At 43.1% G+C, this 20,930-nt stretch overlaps 1 protein-coding gene across 1 annotated transcript; it reads left to right on the top strand.

Annotated features, from left to right (window-relative positions):
* Nucleotides 1-287: 287 nt before the first annotated feature.
* rbm46 (RNA binding motif protein 46) lies at nucleotides 288-19,821 on the top strand. The gene is made up of 15 exons (XM_038975930.1): nucleotides 288-396; nucleotides 2,252-2,296; nucleotides 2,388-2,523; nucleotides 2,620-2,723; nucleotides 3,317-3,369; nucleotides 4,416-4,545; nucleotides 7,722-7,824; nucleotides 9,305-9,386; nucleotides 9,791-9,915; nucleotides 10,099-10,232; nucleotides 16,800-16,880; nucleotides 17,201-17,284; nucleotides 18,313-18,434; nucleotides 19,218-19,320; nucleotides 19,616-19,821. The coding sequence occupies exons 1-15, from the start codon at nucleotides 294-296 to the stop codon at nucleotides 19,819-19,821; spliced, it is 1,611 nt and encodes a 536-aa protein (XP_038831858.1). The 5' UTR covers nucleotides 288-293.
* The last annotated feature ends 1,109 nt before the right edge of the window (nucleotides 19,822-20,930 follow it).

Here is a 20,930-nt window from a genome sequence, read left to right as displayed (position 1 = left end):
AAGTCCGCGGTTCATACGAATTTGTTTAATCTAGCTATTAATACCGTTGTTAGTAACGTAACTAGCTATATATTTATGTTGTCAACTTAATTGAAAAAAAAAATGCAAGTTAATTTGCCAGCTAGCTAAACCAAAGACGAGTGGAAAATATGAACAACTTCATTAACGTTAATTCACCAAACTATTTAACGGAATTGCCTAACGTTAGCCAGCCGTCTACACCACAGCCGAGCTTCCAACGTTAGCTAACCATGGACGGAGACGGCGGTAGTCTGATGGGGGAGGACGGGAGGATGGAGAGCCCGAACGAGGCTGCGCTGCTAGCGCTGATGGAGAGCACGGGATACAGCATGGTACAGGAGAATGGACAGAGGAAGTTCGGTGGCCCGCCTCCAGGTGTGGGATTAACGTTATATGTGTGTGTGTGTGTGTGTGTGAGAGAGACAGTGTGTAAGTTAACAACTGTGGTTGAATTCAACTGGTATGTCAGAGAGAGAGAGAGAGAGAGAAGATGTAGTACCAATTGTGTGTGTAAGAGAGTACGGTTACATGCATACAATAACGCGATGAATGTGGACAGTCAGATTAATATAATAGTTTGATTTAAACCTTTGCAAGAAGAACGATTTCGCCAAATATTCCTATTTACCTGGAATCATGTTATTTTTGGGAAGCATATTTCATTTAGAGTTTGTGTGTGAAAACTACTAAGACGCATAAATTCACTCAGTTGTTCAGAACTCACTTCACTCACGCTAAGGAGGGAGGCTCTCTCGGCTAGTGTTAGCACATGCGCAGATCATATATATATATAAAATACAAAGCTGAAAGGCCGACAGTGTTAGGATGTCAGGAGTGGCTCCATATCTACTGATTGTTAGATGATGAGGAGGTGTAATGTTAGGAATCTGTCAGGAGTGGCTCCATATCTACTGATTGTTAGATGATGAGGAGGTGTAATGTTAGGCTGTCAGGAGTGGCTCCATATCTACTGATTGTTAGATGTTGAGGAGGTGCAATGTTAGGAATCTGTCAGGAGTGGCTCCATATCTACTGATTGTTAGATGATGAGGAGGTGTAATGTTAGGCTGTCAGGAGTGGCTCCATATCTACTGATTGTTAGATGATGAGGAGGTGTAATGTTAGGAATCTGTCAGGAGTGGCTCCATTTCTACTGACATTGAAGTGATGTAAACTTTGCACCTTCCCATTAATTATAGTAATTAGATTATGAATGATTAATACAGGTGCAATGAACTTTAATGATTTCTCTCTCATCATCCTCTCTCGCTCTCTCCTCTCATCATCCTCTCTCTGCCTCCTCTCTCTCCTCATTCCTCCTCTCTCTCATCATTCTCTCTCTCCTCATTCCTCCTCTCTCTCCTCTCTTTCATCATTCTCTCTCTTTCCTCATCCTTCCTTCTCTCTCTCCTCTCTCTCCTCTCATCATCCTCTCTCTGCCTCCTCTCTCTCCTCATTCCTCCTCTCTCCTCTCGTTCATCATTCTCTCTCTTTCCTCATCCTTCCTTCTCTCTCTCCTCTCTCTCCTCTCATCATCCTCTCTCTGCCTCCTCTCTCTCCTCATTCCTCCTCTCTCTCTCCTCTCTTTCATCATTCTCTCTCTTTCCTCATCCTTCCTTCTCTCTCTCCTCTCTCTCCTCTCATCATCCTCTCTCTGCCTCCTCTCTCTCCTCATTCCTCCTCTCTCTCTCTCCTCTCTTTCATCATTCTCTCTCTTTCCTCATCCCTCTCCTCTCTCTCTCTCTCTCTCCTCATCCTTCCTCCTCTCTCTCTCCTCTCTTTCATAATTCTCTCTCTTTCCTCATCCTTCCTTCTCTCTCTCCTCTCATCATCCTCTCTGCCTCCTCTCTCTCCTCATTCCTCTTCTCTCTCTCTCCTCTCTTTCATCATTCTCTCTCTTTCCTCATCCTTCCTTCTCTCTCTCCTCTCATCATCCTCTCTCTGCCTCCTCTCTCCTCATTTCTCCTCTCTCTCTCTCCTCTCTTTCATCATTCTCTCTCTTTCCTCATCCTTCCTCCTCTCTCTCTCTCTCTCTCTCTCTCTCTCTCTCTCTCTCTCTCTCTCTCTCTCTCTCTCTCTCTCTCGCTCTCTTTCTTTCTCTCTCTCATCATTCTCTCTCTCCTCATCCTTCCTCCTCTCTCTCTCCTCTCTCTCCTCTCTTTCATCATTCTCTCTCTCTCCTCATCCTTCCTCTCCTCTCTCTCTCTTTCCCTTTCCTCCTTCTCCCCAGGTTGGGATGGCCCTCCTCCCCCACGAGGGTGTGAGGTGTTTGTAGGTAAGGAACCACATGTAATCTACTTACACACACATCAGTATAAGAGTATAATGACGATAAGAGAATCTTTGTGGGTTTGGTATCTTAAAAGGTAAGATCCCTAGGGACATGTATGAGGATGAGTTGGTGCCAGTGTTTGAGAGAGCTGGGAGAATCTATGAGTTCAGACTGATGATGGAGTTTAGTGGAGAGAACCGGGGCTACGCTTTTGTCATGTACACTACCAGGTAGGGATTATCCCCCCCCCCCCACCCCTCTCTCTATCTCTCTTCCTCTTCTCAACCCTCTCTTATCATTCTCCCCTCCTGTGTGTGTGATTACAGAGAGGCAGCTCAGAGATCCATCCATCTCCTAGACAACCATGAGATCAGACCAGGGAAGTTTATAGGAGTATGTGTCAGTCTGGACAACTGTAGATTGTTCATAGGTAGGAATGACTTCAACACTTATCACAACACAATATGGTTGCTATATGAATACGTCTAATATTGTGATATTTTGACATTGACAATATATCGTGAAGTGCAAGACGATATATTGTGATAGTCAAGACTATACTCTATTTGAACTTAACAAATCGAAACTGTGCAGTTTCATCAGTTAGGCTGTATCAAGATGTTAAATTAAGTCTACATTTATTAACTAAGCCTTATTATTTTTTTGCCATACTAACATTGTTTAATGAGAATGTGACTGTAATATGGTAAATTAAAAAAAAATGAATTATCTAGTCATTAACGTCGCAAACCCGATGATATTCGGAGAAGCATATCGTAGAAGAGGTCTGCCCAAATATCGCCTAACCCTACAACTCAACCATAAGATCAGATCAGGGGAAGTTTATAGGTGTGTGTCTGTGTCTGTCTGGACAACTGTAGACTGTTCATAGGTAGGAATGACTTCAACACAATCTTGTCTGAACTCGTATGTCTATTTCAGCAATGGAAAATATCACTCAAATGTGTTGTTTTATATTTTAGCCCATTTACTAATGATAGGAATGCCCTCCCCGTTCTACAGGGTCCATACCCAAAGACAAGACGAAGGAGGAAATAGTAGTGGAGATGAGGAAGGTTAGTGTGCTGACATCACGAGGAATGTTAGTGTGCTGACATCACGAGGAATGTTAGTGTGCTGACATCACGAGGAAGGTTAGTGGGCTGACATCACGAGGAATGTTAGTGTGCTGACATCACGAGGAAGGTTAGTGTGCTGACATCACGAGGAATGTTAGTGTGCTGACATCATGAGGAATGTTAGTGTGCTGACATCATGAGGAAGGTTAGTGTGCTGACATCACGAGGAAGGTTAGTGGGCTGACATCATGAGGAAGGTTAGTGTGCTGACATCACGAGGAAGGTTAGTTGGCTGACATCATGAGGAAGGTTAGTGTGCTGACATCATGAGGAAGGTTAGTGTGCTGACATCACGAGGAAGGTTAGTGTGCTGACATCACGAGGAAGGTTAGTGTGCTGACATCACGAGGAAGGTTAGTGGGCTCACATCATGAGGAAGGTTAGTGTGCTGACATCACGAGGAAGGTTAGTGTGCTGACATCACGAGGAATGTTAGTGTGCTGACATCATGAGGAATGTTAGTGTGCTGACATCATGAGGAAGGTTAGTGTGATGACATCACGAGGAAGGTTAGTGGGCTGACATCATGAGGAAGGTTAGTGGACTGACATCATGAGGAAGGTTAGTGGGCTCACATCATGAGGAAGGTTAGTGTGCTGACATCACGAGGAATGTTAGTGTGCTCACATCATGAGGAAGGTTAGTGTGCTCACATCATGAGGAAGGTTAGTGTGCTGACATCATGAGGAAGGTTAGTGGGCTGACATCATGAGGAAGGTTAGTGGGCTGACATCATGAGGAAGGTTAGTGGGCTCACATCATGAGGAAGGTTAGTGGGCTGACATCATGAGGAAGGTTAGTGGACTTACATGGTCTCATAATGAGGTAGGGACTTTCTCCTTGATCTAATGGTCAAGACGTTGGTTTCTCCTGTGGGAGACCATGGTTCAGATCATGCCCTTGACACGCACACTCATGACACACAACCTGGTGAGTGGCGTACACACACTCACACTGTGTATCAATCGGTGTGTGTTGTCTAGGTAACAGAAGGAGTGGTAGATGTCATAGTGTACCCCAGCGCTACAGACAAGACTAAGAACAGAGGGTTTGCCTTCGTTGAGTACGACTCTCACAAAGCAGCAGCCATGGCACGGAGGAAACTAATACCAGGTACACACACACAAACACACACACACACACACACACACACACACACACACACACACACACACACTCTACAAGTCTCACAAAGCTGCAGCCATGGTAAGTCATACCAGATCTACTTGTCCAGGGCTACAATATAAATGTATGTTGTAAAGGACTGGAGTTGGGCTGTTGGGGGACTGGAGTTGGGCTGTTGGGGGACTGGAGTTGGGCTGTTGGGGGACTGGAGGACGAGTCGGGCTGTTGGAGGACTAAAGGACTGGAGTTGGGCTGTTAGGGGGACTAGAGGACTGGAGTTGGGCTGTTGGGGGACTAGAGGACTGGAGTTGGGCTGTTGGGGGACTAGAGGATTGGAGTTGGACTGTTGGGGGACTAGAGGACTGGAGTTGGGCTGTTGGGGGACTAGAGGACTGTAGTTGGACTGTTGGGGGACTAGAGGACTGGAGTTGGGCTGTTGGGGGACTAGAGGACTAGAGTTGAGCTGTTGGGGGACTAGAGGACTAGAGTTGAGCTGTTGGGGACTAGAGGACTGTAGTTGGGCTGTTGGGGGACTAGAGGACTGGAGTTGGACTGTTGGGGGACTAGAGGACTGGAGTTGGGCTGTTGGAGGACTAGAGTTGAGCTGTTGGGGGACTAGAGGACTGTAGTTGGGCTGTTGGGGGACTAGAGGACTGTAGTTGGGCTGTTGGGGGACTAGAGGACTAGAGTTGAGCTGTTGGGGACTAGAGGACTGTAGTTGGGCTGCTGGGGGACTAGAGGACTGTAGTTGGGCTGTTGGGGGACTAGAGGACTGTAGTTGGGCTGTTGGGGGACTAGAGGACTGTAGTTGGTCTGTTGGGGGACTAGAGGACTGTAGTTGGGCTGTTGGGGGACTAGAGGACTGGAGTTGGGCTGTTGGGGGACTAGAGGACTAGAGTTGAGCTGTTGGGGACTAGAGGACTGTAGTTGGGCTGTTGGGGGACTAGAGGACGAGTTGAACTGGGAGTTTAGTCAGTTATAGTAGTAGCAGTACCTCGGAGTTACTGTAGAGGGGGCTAAAACTAAACAATTGATATCAAATTTTATTGGTCACATACACATGGTTAGCAGATGTTAATGCGAGTGTAGCAAAATGCTTGTGCTTCTAGTTCCAGCAATGCAGTAATAACCAACAAGTAATCTAACCTAACAATTCCACAACTACTACCTTATACACACAAGTGTAAAGGGATAAAGAATATGTACATAAAGATATATGAATGAGTGATGGTACAGAACGGCATAGGCAACATGCAGTAGATGGTATAGAGTACAGTATATACATATGAGATGAGTAATGTAGGATATGTAAACATTATTAAAGTGTCGTTATTTAAAGTGACTAGTGAAGTCCATTTATTAAAGTGGCCAGAGATTTGAGTCAGTATGTTGGCAGCAAGCCTCTCTCTGTGTTAGTGATGTCTATTTAACAGTCTGATGACCTCTGGGATAGAAGACTGTTTTTCAGTCTCTCGGTCCCAACTTTGATGCACCTGTACTGACCTCGCCTTCTGGATGATAGAGGGGTGAACAGGCAGTGGCTCGAGTGGATGTTGTCCTTGATTATCTTTTTGGCCTTCCTGTGACATCGGGTGGTGTAGGTGTCATGGATAGATTTATAGATGCCATAGCTAGGGCCCTATAAATCTGCATTGCTGGGAATGCAGTCGGTATCACGGAATCCAGACATTAAAACAGAATTCAACGATATTCAACAATATATTGAACTTATTAAAAAAAAAAAAAATGTGTTAATTTGCCCAAGTTTATCATAAGACATGAACAAAAGATATCAGTGTTTTGTATTTTCCTTCAACTTTCAACGCGGCACCGTCATAGGATGCCACCTTCCCAACAAGTCAGTTCGTCAAATTTCTGCCCTGCTAGAGCTGTCCCGGTCAACTCTAAGTGCTGTTATTGTGAAGTGGAAACGTCTAGGAGCAACAACGGCTCAGCCGCAAAGTGGTAGGCCACACAAGCTCACAAAACGGGACCGCCGAGAGGGAATGCTCATGTCTGTGTGATTTGGTCTACCACTTTGTGTAGACGTTAGCGAGGATGCGAATGACATCCGTCATCTGGTAGATACAAAGGTTTTCCCAAAAAACCTTCTCAATTAAAATGTTCACTACAAAGTAACCTATGCCTAACTGGCAGAATGATATCATGTTATTAAATCACATTTTATTTGTCACATACACATGGTTAGCAGATGTTAATGCGAGTGTAGCGAAATGCTTGTGCTTCTAGTTCTGCAACCTCGCTAACGTCTACACAAAGTGGTAGACCAAATCACACAGACATGAGCATTCCCTCTCGGCGGTCCCTTTTCTGTGAGCTTGTGTGGCCTACCACTTTGCGGCTTATTGTTTTTTTTGTGTATCAGTCCAGTGACCATTTGTTTTGCAAACTCTTCAATCACAACGGTCTCTGGCTGGTGAGCAGTTGAATTAAAGGGTACACTCGAAAATATAAGTTCCTTCCATTTTTCCCAGACCTCAGAAGGGGTGTCCTGATGTAGTTTAAACATTGTAATGGAGGGCCTCCCGGGTGGCGCAGTGGTCTAGGGCACTGCATCGCAGTGCTAGCTGCGCCACCAGAGTCTCTGGGTTCGCACCCAGGCTCTGTCGCAGCCGGCCGCGACCTGGAGGTCCGTGGGGCGACGCACAATTGGCATAGCGTCGTCCGGGTTAGGGAGGGTTTGGCCGGTAGGGATATCCTTGTCTCATCGCGCTCCAGCGACTCCTGTGGCGGGCCGGGCGCAGTGCGCGCTAAGCAAGGGGGCCAGGTACACCTCCGACACATTGGTGCGGCTGGCTTCCGGGTTGGAGGCGCGCTGTGTTAAGAAGCAGTGCGGCTTGGTTGGGTTGTGCTTCGGAGGACGCATGGCTTTCGACCTTCGTCTCTCCCGAGCCCGTACGGGAGTTGTAGCGATGAGACAAGATAGTAATTACTAGCGATTGGATACCACGAAAATTGGGGAGAAAATGGGATATAAAAAAATAAAAACATTGTAATGGACTTAGAACATCCACTTTTTATGTTTTTCTATTTAGAAATGTTTTGGTTTTGAGAGCGAAAATTTGAAAACGTAGGAAAAAATTGTAACTGAAAAAACTAAATGGAGAAAACTGATTTCTTTGGGGGGGGTGGAATATCTCCAGGTACGTTCCAGCTGTGGGGTCACACTATCCAGGTGGACTGGGCTGAACCAGAGAAGGATGTTGACGAGGAGACCATGCTACGTGTCAGAGTGCTCTACGTCAGGTGTGTGTGTGTGTGTGTGAATAATGGTCCTATTATGTATGTATAACCGATAGCGACAGGCAATAAATAGCCTGGCGGGTTGGAGCGATGGGCCAGTAACTGAGCTGACAAGGCAAAAATCTGTCATTCTGCCTGTGAGCAAGGCAGTTAACCCACTGTTCCCCCCGGGGGCGCGGATGACGTGGATGTCGATTTTAAGTCTCTGATTCAGAGAGGTTGGGTTAAATGCGGCAGACACAATTTCAGTTGAAGAACACATACAGATCTACAACTGACTAGGTATCTCCTTTCCCTCATATCTACCCACGCAGTCATAAATCCCCTTGGAAAGTCCGTCGGCTACGGCATGTCCGTTTGTCTGTAAAGCATACGCCGTAGCTTTTTAAATGCAGACACGAAAACCTTCTCTGGTTTATAGTTAAGAACGTTGAACTGACATTTTACTACCTGTAAAGGAATGTCGCTTCTGAAGCAGGAGTAACGTCCATCACTAGGCGAACAGGATTGTCATTCAAATAATCTCGAGCTCCCTGCACGCCGACCACTCTCTCCTACAAAAGTACTTTGATATAGTTTGACTTACCAAGACATTTAGTTGAAAGAAAACATCTTCCACTAGGAATTGACTCCTAAGATTCAATATTTCATAACGAGCTAGAGAGGAGAGGGGCACAGTATAGACAGGTCAGCCGCCAGACAGACAGACAGAACCGTGCACTGGGTCTATCTATCAGTATAGGCAGGTCAGCCACCAGACAGTCAGAACCGTGCACTAGGTCTATCTATCAGTATAGGCAGGTCAGCCACCAGACAGTCAGAACCGTGCACTAGGTCTATCTATCAGTATAGGCAGGTCAGCCACCAGACAGTCAGAACCGGGCACTGGGTCTATCTATCAGTATAGGCAGGTCAGCCACCAGACAGTCAGAACCGTGCACTAGGTCTATCTATCAGTATAGGCAGGTCAGCCACCAGACAGACAGTCAGAACCGTGCACTAGGTCTATCTATCAGTATAGGCAGGTCAGCCACCAGACAGACAGTCAGAACCGTGCACTAGGTCTATCTATCAGTATAGGCAGGTCAGCCACCAGACAGACAGTCAGAACCGTGCACTAGGTCTATCTATCAGTATAGGCAGGTCAGCCACCAGACAGTCAGAACCGTACAGTAACACGGAACGCAAACCGGCTGCGCGAGTGCGCCATCGTGCATAAATGTATTTTTTGAGCCAGCTGCATTATGATTAGAATTTTGCTGTGGGGGGGGGGACACACAAAAACATTATTTCTCCGTTAATGGTTTGTCTCAACGTTAAGGATCCCAATTTCCTTTTTTTAACGTTTAAACTTTTACACCCCTAGCATGTGTAATGTGCGTGTGTTGGGAAAGGGGGGGAGAAGGAAACCAACCAAAACGACTCCTCTTTATGTCCCTGTTGACAACTTGACAATAAAGTAAACTTTTTTTTTTTTTTTTAGAAACCTGATGATGACGACTACTGAAGATACACTGCGACAGGAGTTCTCTAGATTCAAACCTGGCACTGTGGAGAGAGTCAAGGTATTGGTGTCTGTGTGTGTGAATGTGTTACTGTGGAATTCTTGAAAGTAATTTTATTCATCAATATTTGTGGCCTTATTTTGGTCTCAAAACTGCCTTAAATTGACCTGTTTTTAATCAGAATAAAGGCCGATACGGAGTTATCTCTGTAAAGGCCAATACAATCCTTCAGGCTACTTCAAACCCTTTGAGGGTGGATATCTTGGGATTGGGTTGAAAGCAACAACAAAAAAATATTTATGTGGACTGCTAAATAAATTGGCAAAATATCAGTCCTCTCTTCCTTCTCTATACTCTTTTGAAAGGCCAAAAATAAATTTCTCTGTTTTCAATAGTATTTTTGTCTGTTTTCTACAGTATTTTTCTGTCTGTTTTCCAATTAGTGTTTTTCTGTTCTCCTGTAGAAATTGACAGACTATGCGTTTGTCCACTACCACTCCCGTGAGGACGCAGTGACGGCTTTACACCTGATGAACGGAGCGCTGATCGACGGAGCCACCATCGAGGTCACCCTCGCCAAGCCTGTCAGGTAAAAACAAATCAAACTTTATTTAAAATGCAACAGTAAACTGATAAAACACAAACAGATGAAAGGTAGAACCAATGGGATGTGCCCTTGAGCAAGGCGGCACTTAACCCCCATAGAACTGCTCGGCTCCAACCTCTGTTTGTTTGTGTGAAAATGGATAAAGTAATCTTCTTCCTCCTTCAGTAAAGAGGGCGGGCGACGGTTCGGTAACCGTGGTTATGTCGGTAACAGTAACCTCGTGGGTCCCTACGGCGATGTGTCCTCCACCGGGAGTTTTCTCTTCCAGGGACGTGAGGATGGAGGCATGATGGGAGGAGGTAAATAAACCCCAGATGATTGACCTTGAATGAACTGACCACTTATAGAGGACATTTTACTGATTTATTAGTAGCATTTACTAGAGAAATGTGAAGTTTGACCTTAAATAAGTCTGCTAATATGCGCAAATATCTACGGGACAATTGATAGCTACAAAATGCATAGTAGCAGCAGCAGTAGTAACAGTAACAGTAGCGGCAGTAACAGTAGCAGCGGCAGTAACAGTAGCAGCGGCAGTAACAGTAGCAGCGGCAGTAACAGTAGCAGCGGCAGTAACAGTAGCAGCGGCAGTAACAGTAGCAGCGGCAGTAACAGTAGCAGCGGCAGTAACAGTAGCAGTAACAGTAGTAGTAGTAGTAGTAGTAGTAGAAGCAGTAGTAGTAGTAGTAGCAGTAGTAACAGTAGTAGTAGTAGTAGTAGTAGTAGTAGTAGTAGTAGAAGCAGTAGTAGTAGTAGTAGCAGTAGTAACAGTAGTAGTAGTAGTAGCAGTAGTAACAGTAGTAGTAGTAGTAGTAACAGTAGTAGTAGTAGTAGTAGTAGTAACAGTAGTAGTAGTAGTAGTAGTAGTAACAGTAGTAGTAGCAACAGTAGCAGTAACAGCATCAGTAGTAGTAGTAGAAGCAGTAGTAGCAGCAGTAGTAGCAGTAGTAACAGTAGTAGTAGTAGTAGCAGTAGTAACAGTAGTAGTAGTAGTAGCAGTGGTAGTAGTGGTAGTAGTAGCAGTAGTAGTAGTAGTAGCAACGGTAGTCGTAGTAGCAGTAGCAGCAATAGTAGTGGTGGTATTAGCAGTAGTAGTTGTAGTAGTAGTAGTAGTAGTAGCAACGGTAGTCGTAGTAGCAGTAGTAGTAGCAACAACATTAGTAGTAGTTGTAGTAGTAGCAGCAGTAGCAGCAATAGTAGTGGTGGTATTAGCAGTAGTAGTAGTAGTAGTAGCAACAACATTAGTAGTAGTAGTAGCAGCAGTAGCAGCAATAGTAGTGGTGGTATTAGCAGTAGTAGTAGTAGTAGCAACAACATTAGTAGTAGTTGTAGTAGTAGCAGTAGCAGCGGTAGTAGTAGTAGTAATAGCAGTGGTAGTAGTGGTAGTAGAAGCAACGGTAGTAGCAACAGTACTATTAGTAGTAGTAGTGGTGTTAGTAGTAGTAGCAGCAACAGTAGCCGTAGTGGTAGTAGTAGTAGTAGTAGTAGTAGCAACAGTAGTAGCAGCAGTAGAAGTAGCAGTAGTAGTAGTAGTAGCAACAGTAGTAGCAGCAGTAGTAGTAGCAGTAACATCAGTGGTAGTAGAAGCAACGGTAGTAGTAGTAGTAGTAGCAACAGTAGTAGCAGCAGTAGTAGTAGTAGCAGTAACAGCAGTGGTAGTAGAAGCAACGGTAGTAGTAGTAGCAACAGTACTATTAGTAGTAGTAGTGGTGTTAGTAGTAGTAGCAACAGTAGTAGTAGTAGTAGCAGTAACAGTAGCAGCAGTAGTAGTAGTAGTAGCAACAGTAGTAGTAGTAGCAATAGTAGTAGTAGTAGTAGTTGTAGTAGTAGCAACAGTAATATCAGTAGTAGTAGTAGTAGTGGCAGCAGCAGTAGTAGTAGCAGCAGTAGTAGTAGTAGTAGTGGCAGCAGCAGTAGTAGTAGCAGTAGTAGTAGTAGTAGTAGTGGCAGCAACAGTAGTGGTAGTAGCAACCAGGGATGCAAACTAGTCACCTTTCGGCTAAATTCGCCGTTTTGAATCCAAAATAGGTGACCTACGTGATTCGTGTAAATCCGATGAGAAAAGTTGAGGGGGGGCTTTGCATGACTACTGGCTGGTAGCAAACGAGTGATGCGCGTTGGGAGCCGTACTGGCTGCTGTATCCGAGGCTCAGCCAGTCGTTCACATATCAACAGAATGCAGCACTCGACTGAAGAGAGAAGAGATCGGTTAGTTTACAGCATCAGCGCGCTCTGGAAAAACAGCAGGAGAGTTGTACGGTAGTTTACCAGTTAACGTACAGCGGCCACGTCCCCTGAACGATAACTAAGAGGTGAGAAGCCTGGAACGTTATACGACTTCTTGCCGTTCCTCAAGTTATAACGTGTACGTTGTTTACTGGACCCTGGCGATCTGTGTGACATGTTAACTAGCTAACTAACTAACTACTATCTGTGAACTCATGTTTTCCCTTTACAGTATGTGGTTCATTTTCAGAATGAGAGAATTAGGTGAAAATGAGACGTTGCTTGTTAAACAAGTGTAGCTGGAGCTTGGGCCTGGTTTAAGCTGGATGCCACTATAGAGGTGAAAGGAACACCACACACTTCCCCTCTTTCTCACTTTTTCAATACTAGTGGATAAAAAGGTGTAAGCCAGGTCTACTCTCTGCCTGAAAGAGATCAATTATGCCAACAAAGGGTATTATACTCTGCTGGCACATTGTAGAACAGATGTCCACAGGCAGAAAGTGTACAATGCAGTGTAGCCCAAAGATATTGCTTTTGTTGTGTTGAACTTTGACAGTGACACGCGTGAGTGAGGGGGGATTATTACATTTTTTTACTCAGTGAATGTTATTTTTGCACTCATGTAATAGCCTTGCGCACTTGATCTATGTCTACTCTAGTGGCCACTATAATAGAGCAAAACATATAATGCCTGTTTGTTTCATTCTATTTCTACTTAAGAGTCCCCCCCCCCCCTCCAAGTGCAATATTTAGATGTGTGGTCACAAGCCTTCTATTATAAAGGATGTCATGGTAACAAGCGTTCTATTATAAAGGCTGTCATGGTCACAAGCCTTCTATTATAAAGGATGTCATGGTCACAAGTGTTCTATTATAAAGGCTGTCATGGTAACAAGTGTTCTATTATAAAGGCTGTCATGGTCACAAGCCTTCTATTATAAAGGATGTCATGGTCACAAGCGTTCTATTATAAAGGCTGTCGTGGTAACAAGTGTTCTATTATAAAGGCTGTCATGGTAACAAGTGTTCTATTATAAAGGCTGTCATGGTAACAAGTGTTCTATTATAAAGGATGTCATGGTCACAAGCCTTCTATTATAAAGGATGTCATGGTAACAAGTGTTCTATTATAAAGGCTGTCATGGTAACAAGCGTTCTATTATAAAGGATGTCATGGTCACAAGCGTTCTATTATAAAGGCTGTCGTGGTAACAAGTGTTCTATTATAAAGGCTGTCATGGTAACAAGTGTTCTATTATAAAGGATGTCATGGTCACAAGCCTTCTATTATAAAGGATGTCATGGTAACAAGTGTTCTATTATAAAGGCTGTCATGGTAACAAGCGTTCTATTATAAAGGATGTCATGGTCACAAGCGTTCTATTATAAAGGCTGTCGTGGTAACAAGTGTTCTATTATAAAGGCTGTCATGGTAACAAGTGTTCTATTATAAAGGCTGTCATGGTAACAAGTGTTCTATTATAAAGGCTGTCATGGTCACAAGCCTTCTATTATAAAGGATGTCATGGTCACAAGCGTTCTATTATAAAGGCTGTCATGGTAACAAGCGTTCTATTATAAAGGCTGTCATGGTCACAAGCCTTCTATTATAAAGGATGTCATGGTCACAAGCGTTCTATTATAAAGGATGTCATTGTAACAAGCGTTCTATTATTAAGGATGTCATGGTAACAAGCGTTCTATTATTAAGGCTGTCATGGTAACAAGTGTTCTATTATAAAGGCTGTCATGGTAACAAGTGTTCTATTATAAAGGCTGTCATGGTAACAAGTGTTCTATTATAAAGGATGTCATGGTAACAAGTGTTCTATTATAAAGGCTGTCATGGTAACAAGTGTTCTATTATAAAGGATGTCATGGTAACAAGTGTTCTATTATAAAGGCTGTCATGGTAACAAGTGTTCTATTATAAAGGCTGTCATTGTAACAAGTGTTCTATTATAAAGGCTGTCATGGTAACAAGTGTTCTATTATAAAGGCTGTCATGGTAACAAGTGTTCTATTATAAAGGCTGTCATGGTAACAAGTGTTCTATTATAAAGGCTGTCATGGTAACAAGTGTTCTATTATAAAGGCTGTCATGGTAACAAGTGTTCTATTATAAAGGCTGTCATGGTAACAAGTGTTCTATTATAAAGGCTGTCATGGTAACAAGTGTTCTATTATTAAGGCTGTCATGGTAACAAGCGTTCTATTATTAAGGCTGTCATGGTAACAAGTGTTCTATTATAAAGGCTGTCATGGTAACAAGTGTTCTATTATAAAGGCTGTCATGGTAACAAGCGTTCTATTATTAAGGCTGTCATGGTAACAAGTGTTCTATTATAAAGGATGTCATGGTAACAAGCGTTCTATTATTAAGGCTGTCATGGTAACAAGTGTTCTATTATAAAGGCTGTCATGGTAACAAGTGTTCTATTATAAAGAATGTCATGGTAACAAGCGTTCTGTTATAAAGGCTGTCATGGTAACAAGCGTTCTATTATAAAGGCTGTCATGGTAACAAGCGTTCTATTATAAAGGATGTCATGGTCACAAGCGTTCTATTATAAAGGATGTCATGGTAACAAGCATTCTATTATAAAGGATGTCATGGTAACAAGCGTTGTATTATAAAGGCTGTCATGGTAACAAGCGTTCTGTTATAAAGGCTGTCATGGTAACAAGCGTTCTATTATAAAGGCTGTCATGGTAACAAGCGTTCTATTATAAAGGATGTCATGGTCACAAGCGTTCTATTATAAAGGATGTCATGGTCACAAGCGTTCTATTATAAAGGATGTCATGGTAACAAGCGTTCTATTATAAAGGATGTCATGGTAACAAGCGTTCTGTTATAAAGGCTGTCATGGTAACAAGCGTTCTATTATAAAGGATTTCATGGCTAACTGCTATATTAGTGTATTGTTTCTTTCTCAAGACTTGAGTGTCATTTGCAGTAAAGTCTAGGCAACAAATAACATTGGATTGCTTTCTATACATTTTTTTTAGCTATGAGTTAGGTTCACATGAAGCACTTTTTATTTGACACACACGGACTGATCATGTAGATCATATTCTTTGTTGTTTAATTAGTTAGAACCTGCATTTCCCCCTAAAAGGGATGTTTCAATGCAAAAAAAACAAAAGTGTAAACCTTTTTGGGCCCTCACCAGTTTGCATCCCTGAGCAACAGTAGCAGTAGAAGTAGTAGAGGTAGCAACAGTAGTAGAGGTAGTAGCAGTAGTAGCAGCAGTAGTAGTAGCAGCAGTAGTAGAGGTAGTAGTAGCAACAGTAGTAGTAGTAGTAGTAGCAGTAGCAGTAGTAGTAGCAACATTAGTAGTAGTGACAGCAGCATTAGTAGCAGTAGTAGTAGTAGCAGCAGTAGTAGTAGTAGTAGTAGCAGCAGTAGTAGTAGTAGTAGTAGCAACAGTAGTAGTAGTAGTAGTAGTAGTAGCAACATTAGTAGTAGTAGTAACAGCAGCATTAGTAGCAACAGTAGTAGTAGTAGTAGTAGTAGCAACATTAGTAGTAGTAGTAACAGCAGCATTAGTAGCAACATTAGTAGTAGTAGTAACAGCAGCATTAGTAGCAGTAGTAGTAGTAGCAGCAGTAGTAGTAGTAGTAGTAGTAGCAGCAGTAGTAGTAGTAGTAACAGCAGCAGTAGTAGTAGTAGTAGCAGCAGTAGTAGTAGTAGTAGTAGTAGTAGTAGTAGTAGTAGTAGTAGTAGTAGTAGTAGCAGTAGTAGTAGTAGTAGTAGTAGTAGTAGTAGTAGTAGTAGTAGTAGTAGTAGTAGTAGCAGCAGCAGTAGTAGTAGTAGTAGTAGTAGCAGTAGTAGTAGTAGTAGTAGTAGTAGTAGTAGTAGTAGTAGTAGTAGTAGTAGTAGTAGTAGTAGTAGTAGTAGTAGTAGTAGCAGTAGTAGTAGTAGTAGTAGTAGTAGTAGTAGTAGTAGTAGTAGTAGTAGTAGCAGCAGTAGTAGTAGTAGTAGTAGTAGTAGTAGTAGTAGTAGTAGTAGTAGTAGTAGTAGTAGCAGCAGCAGTAGTAGTAGTAGTAGCAGCAGTAGTAGTAGTAGTAGTAGCAGCAGTAGTAGTAGTAGTAGTAGTAGCAGCAGTAGTAGTAGTAGTAGTAGTAGCAGCAGTAGTAGTAGTAGTAGTAGCAGCAGTAGTAGTAGTAGTAGCAGCAGTAACAGTAGTAGTAGTAGTAGCAGCAGTAGTAGTAGTAGTAGTAGCAGCAGCAGTAGTAGTAGTAGTAGTAGCAGCAGTAGTAGTAGTAGTAGTAGTAGCAGCAGCAGCAGTAGTAGTAGTAGTAGCAGCAGTAGTAGTATTAGTAGTAGTAGCAGCAGCAGTAGTAGTAGTAGTAGTAGTAGTAGCAGCAGCAGTAGTAGTAGTAGTAGTAGTAGTAGTAGTAGTAGTAGCAGTAGTAGAAACGGTAGTAATAGTAGTAGAAACAGTAGCAGCAGTAGTAGTAGTAGTAGTAGTAGCAGCAGCAGTAGTAGTAGTAGTAGCAGTAGTAGAAACGGTAGTAGTAGTAGCAACAGTAGTAGTAGTAGTAGTAGCAGCAGTAATAGTAGTTGTAACTGTAATATCAAGAAGTACCTGTGGTGCACATTAATGTTATAAACTTATTGGTGTATGTAGGAGGAGGAGGGATGGAGGTAGGGACTCCTCTACGACCTCTCAGCCTGCCACCTCGCCTGGGGAGTCTCTACGTTGGAACAGGTCAGTGTGTCTGTGGGAAGGGAGCGTGTGGGAGTGTGTGTAATATATGATGATGATGATGGTCTGTCTGTAGGAACAGGTTGTGTGTAATATATGATGATGATGATGATGGTCTGTCTGTAGGAGCATGTTGTGTGTAATATATGATGATGATGAAGATGGTCTGTCTGTGGGAACAGGTTGTGTGTAATATATGATGATGATGATGATGAAGGTGGTCTGTCTGTGGGAACATGTGTGTAATATATGATGATGAAGATGGTCTGTCTGTAGGAGCATGTTGTGTGTAATATATGATGATGAAGATGGTCTGTCTGTAGGAACAGGGGATGTGGAGAGGTGTGTGTATCCCATCTTCGCTGGCTCCAGTCTCTCCCCCGCCAGCCTGCTGTCACTCAAACCAGGTACGTTCAATACGGATGATGATGAAGATTAGGGTTGCAAAATTTTGGTTAAAAAATCCCACGATTTCTAGAAATCCCTTTTGAAAGATTCCCAGAATCAGGAAATCCATTTTTGTATTTTTTAGAAAACCTGCTGATGATGATGATATTACATTATGATATTGTGATATTATTACTGTAATAATACTATATATTATATATGTTGTTACTAGGTCCAATTTAGTTCAGCGGTAACTCTACTAGAGTACTACTGCTATAAGAACAGCTGGGCTCTACCTGAGTACTGCCTCTACTACTAATAATACTATATAATATACTGTAATAATACTATATATTATATATGTTGTTACTAGGTCAGTTTAGTTCAGCGGTAACTCTACTAGAGTACTACTGCTATAAGAACAGCTGGGCTCTACCTGAATACTGCCTCTACTACTATATAATATACTGTAATAATACTATATATTATATATGTTGTTACTAGGTCCAATTTAGTTCAGCGGTGACTCTACTAGAGTACTACTGCCTAAAGAACAGCTGGGCTCTACCTGAGTACTGCCTCTACTACTAATAATACTATATAATATACTGTAATAATACTATATATTATATATGTTGTTACTAGGTCAGTTTAGTTCAGCGGTAACTCTACTAGAGTACTACTGCTATAAGAACAGCTGGGCTCTACCTGAGTACTGCCTCTACTACTATATAATATACTGTAATAATACTATATATTATATATGTTGTTACTAGGTCCAATTTAGTTCAGCGGTGACTCTACTAGAGTACTACTGCCTAAAGAACAGCTGGGCTCTACCTGAGTACTGCCTCTACTACTAATAATACTATATAATATACTGTAATAATACTATATATTATATATGTTGTTACTAGGTCAGTTTAGTTCAGCGGTGACTCTACTAGAGTACTACTGCCTAAAGAACAGCTGGGCTCTACCTGAGTACTACCTCTACTACTATATAATATACTGTAATAATACTATATATTATATATGTTGTTACTAGGTCAGTTTAGTTCAGCGGTAACTCTACTAGAGTACTACTGCCTAAAGAACAGCTGGGCTCTACCTGAATACTATCTCTACTCCACACCGGGACAAGAGGGCAAGCTAATGCTCATATACAAGGTGGGTATATGTCTCATTATTTAATTAATTTGTTGGTAATTAGTACCTCCGTTCATTTATTCATTCATTATTTTCACCACTTTTACTACTACTACATACCATTTAACAAACAAACATGTATACAAAGACCTAGTCTGGCTGTGACTACACAACAAGCTGTGAAAGACTTTTGAGAGCTGGTGTCAGCCAGACTAACAAAGACTGTTTGCATACTTCAATTGATGTACCTCATCATACGGAGACCTGAGAAGTAGTCTGCAAAGGCAGCCACCCAAGTTACAGCCAAACACCGGGATCGTACTGTATCTCAGCCAAACACTGGGATCGTACTGTATCTCTGAACCATGTTTTGGGGGGCATGCATCCTTTTAATTCTCTCTGTGTGTGTGTGTGTGTGTGTGTGTGTGTGTGTGTGTGTGTGTGTGTGTGTGTGTGTGTGTGTGTGTGTGTGTGTGTGTGTGTGTGTGTGTGTGTGTGTGTGTGCGTGTGTGTGTGTGTGTGCGTGCGTGCGTGTGTGTCTATGTGTGTGTGTGTGTGTCTATGTGTGTGTGTCTATGTGTGTGTGTGTGTGTGTCTATGTGTGTGTGTGTGTGTGTCTATGTGTGTGTCTATGTGTGTGTGTGTGTGTGTGTGTGTGTGTGTGTGTAAGTGTGTGTGTGTCTATGTGTGTGTGTGTGTCTATGTGTGTGTGTCTATGTGTGTGTGTGTGTGTGTGTGTGTGTGTGTGTGTGTGTGTCTATGTGTGTGTCTATGTGTGTGTGTGTGTGTGTGTGTGTCTGTTAGGTCGTGATCTTGTCGACGAGGAGTAGCTTCATGCCAGACAAGGTGTGTACGGTGTTGGAGGACGCTAAGGAGCTGGCAGCCCAGAATGCACTCTGGAACCTGGGTTAGTTAAACGCACGCTTACGCAGTGACTCACAACCGGTGGCACCTTTAAAATGTGGCCCGCGGTGGTTTTAGGGAACATTTTATTATTTTGGATTTTTTTTAAACGACTTCAGGTTCCACTTTAACGTTTATACCTGGTTAAAAGTATGTCGAAATTATTATGGACCTATATCATTTAAAATAACTACCCTCTATGGAATTCCCAAATGTTGCCTACCCCTGTGTTAGACAATTGACCGATTATTATTATTTTTTAATGTATTTTCTCTCTACTCCATCCCTTCCTTTCTCAGACTGTTCCTTCCTCAACGGTAGTTCCCCCGGTTCGCTCTCTCCTCCTCTTCCTCCCGTCTCCTACGGTTCTCTCTCTCCTCCTCCTGTCTCCAACAGCCCCGGGCTCCTCTCATACGCCTGTACCAGAGCCTTCCCCTACCCTCTCTCTCCCACCACTCCACAGAGACTCTATATCCCCTCTAACCAGAACCCTGCCTTCTTCTGATCGCCCCTCCATCGTCACTCGCTGTGGGAGAGGAGGGAACAGAGGAGGGAGGGTGGAGGTGGACAACCTCTCCTATGTGCCTAGTTAGTTTACTGAGCCTGTGTTGGATGTTTGGTTGGTTTAGTTTTTTGGGTTGTTTTTTTTTTTCAAAAGACGGCCATTTTGTAATTCATATGTTAAGTTGACTCAGGGAGGGCTGCATTCATTCTGCCCACAGTGTTACTCTATGCAGCCAACGTACATGCCGAGTGGGATCCTTCGGACGTCCAACTCTGACGTCAACCCCATTTGAGAAGTTGACATTTAAAATGGTTACGGTAAGGGTTAAGAAGAGGGTTATGGTAAGGGTGGGGGTAAGGGGTAGGGGTTAAGGGTAGGGGTTAAGGGTGGGGGTAAGGGGTTAAGGGTAGGGGTTAAGGGTGGGGGTAGGGGTTAAGGGTAGGGGTTAAGGGTGGGGGTAAGGGGTAGGGGTTAAGGGTAGGGGTTAAGGGTGGGGGTAAGGGGTAGGGGTTAAGGGTGGGGGTTAAGGGTAGGGGTTAAGGGTAGGGGCAGGGGTTAAGGGTAGGGGTAAGGGGTTAAGGGTAGGGGTTAAGGGTGGGGGTAGGGGTTAAGGGTAGGGGTTAAGGGTGGGGTTAAGGGTAGGGGTTAAGGGTAGGGGTTAAGGGTGGGGGTAAGGGGTTAAGGGTAGGGGTTAAGGGTGGGGGTAGGGGTTAAGGGTGGGGGTAAGGGGTAGGGGTTTTGGGTAGGGGTTTAGGGTGGGGTTTAGGGTAGGGGTTAAGGGTAGGGGTTAAGGGTAGGGGTTTAGGGTAGGGGTTTAGGGTAGGGGTTAAGGGTAGGGTTGTCCCAAGGACCCCACATAGCATCTATCCAAACGCCATAGATAAATAAGGTAAACAAGGGAATTATAGATCAAACTGAAGAAAACTTCATCTACTTTAGCGCTTATTTCATATCTTGGCAATAATGATACTTGAATAGTATTGACTTTTGACCATATTTATTTATAAAACATGATTTAAATATTTTATTGACTTTAAATGTACTGTATTTGTTTTTTTTTGTCATCCGCCTATTATGCTTTATCGCAGTATATTTGGGTTCTATTGTAT

Source organism: Salvelinus namaycush, chromosome 36 (assembly GCF_016432855.1).
Source record: "Salvelinus namaycush isolate Seneca chromosome 36, SaNama_1.0, whole genome shotgun sequence".
Lineage (NCBI taxonomy): Eukaryota > Metazoa > Chordata > Actinopteri > Salmoniformes > Salmonidae > Salvelinus > Salvelinus namaycush.
The sequence above is the reverse complement of the archived record's forward strand: the minus strand, read 5'-3'. Positions and strand labels throughout refer to the sequence as shown.

Excerpts from the sequence above, each read along its gene's own strand:
- rbm46 (XM_038975930.1), top strand. The coding sequence starts at position 294 with ATGGAGAGCCCGAACGAGGCTGCGCTGCTAGCGCTGATGGAGAGCACG. Across the intron at positions 397-2,251 it reads GTTCGGTGGCCCGCCTCCAG|GTTGGGATGGCCCTCCTCCC; the intron begins GTGTGGGATTAA and ends CCTTCTCCCCAG. Across the intron at positions 2,724-3,316 it reads CAACTGTAGATTGTTCATAG|GGTCCATACCCAAAGACAAG; the intron begins GTAGGAATGACT and ends CCCGTTCTACAG.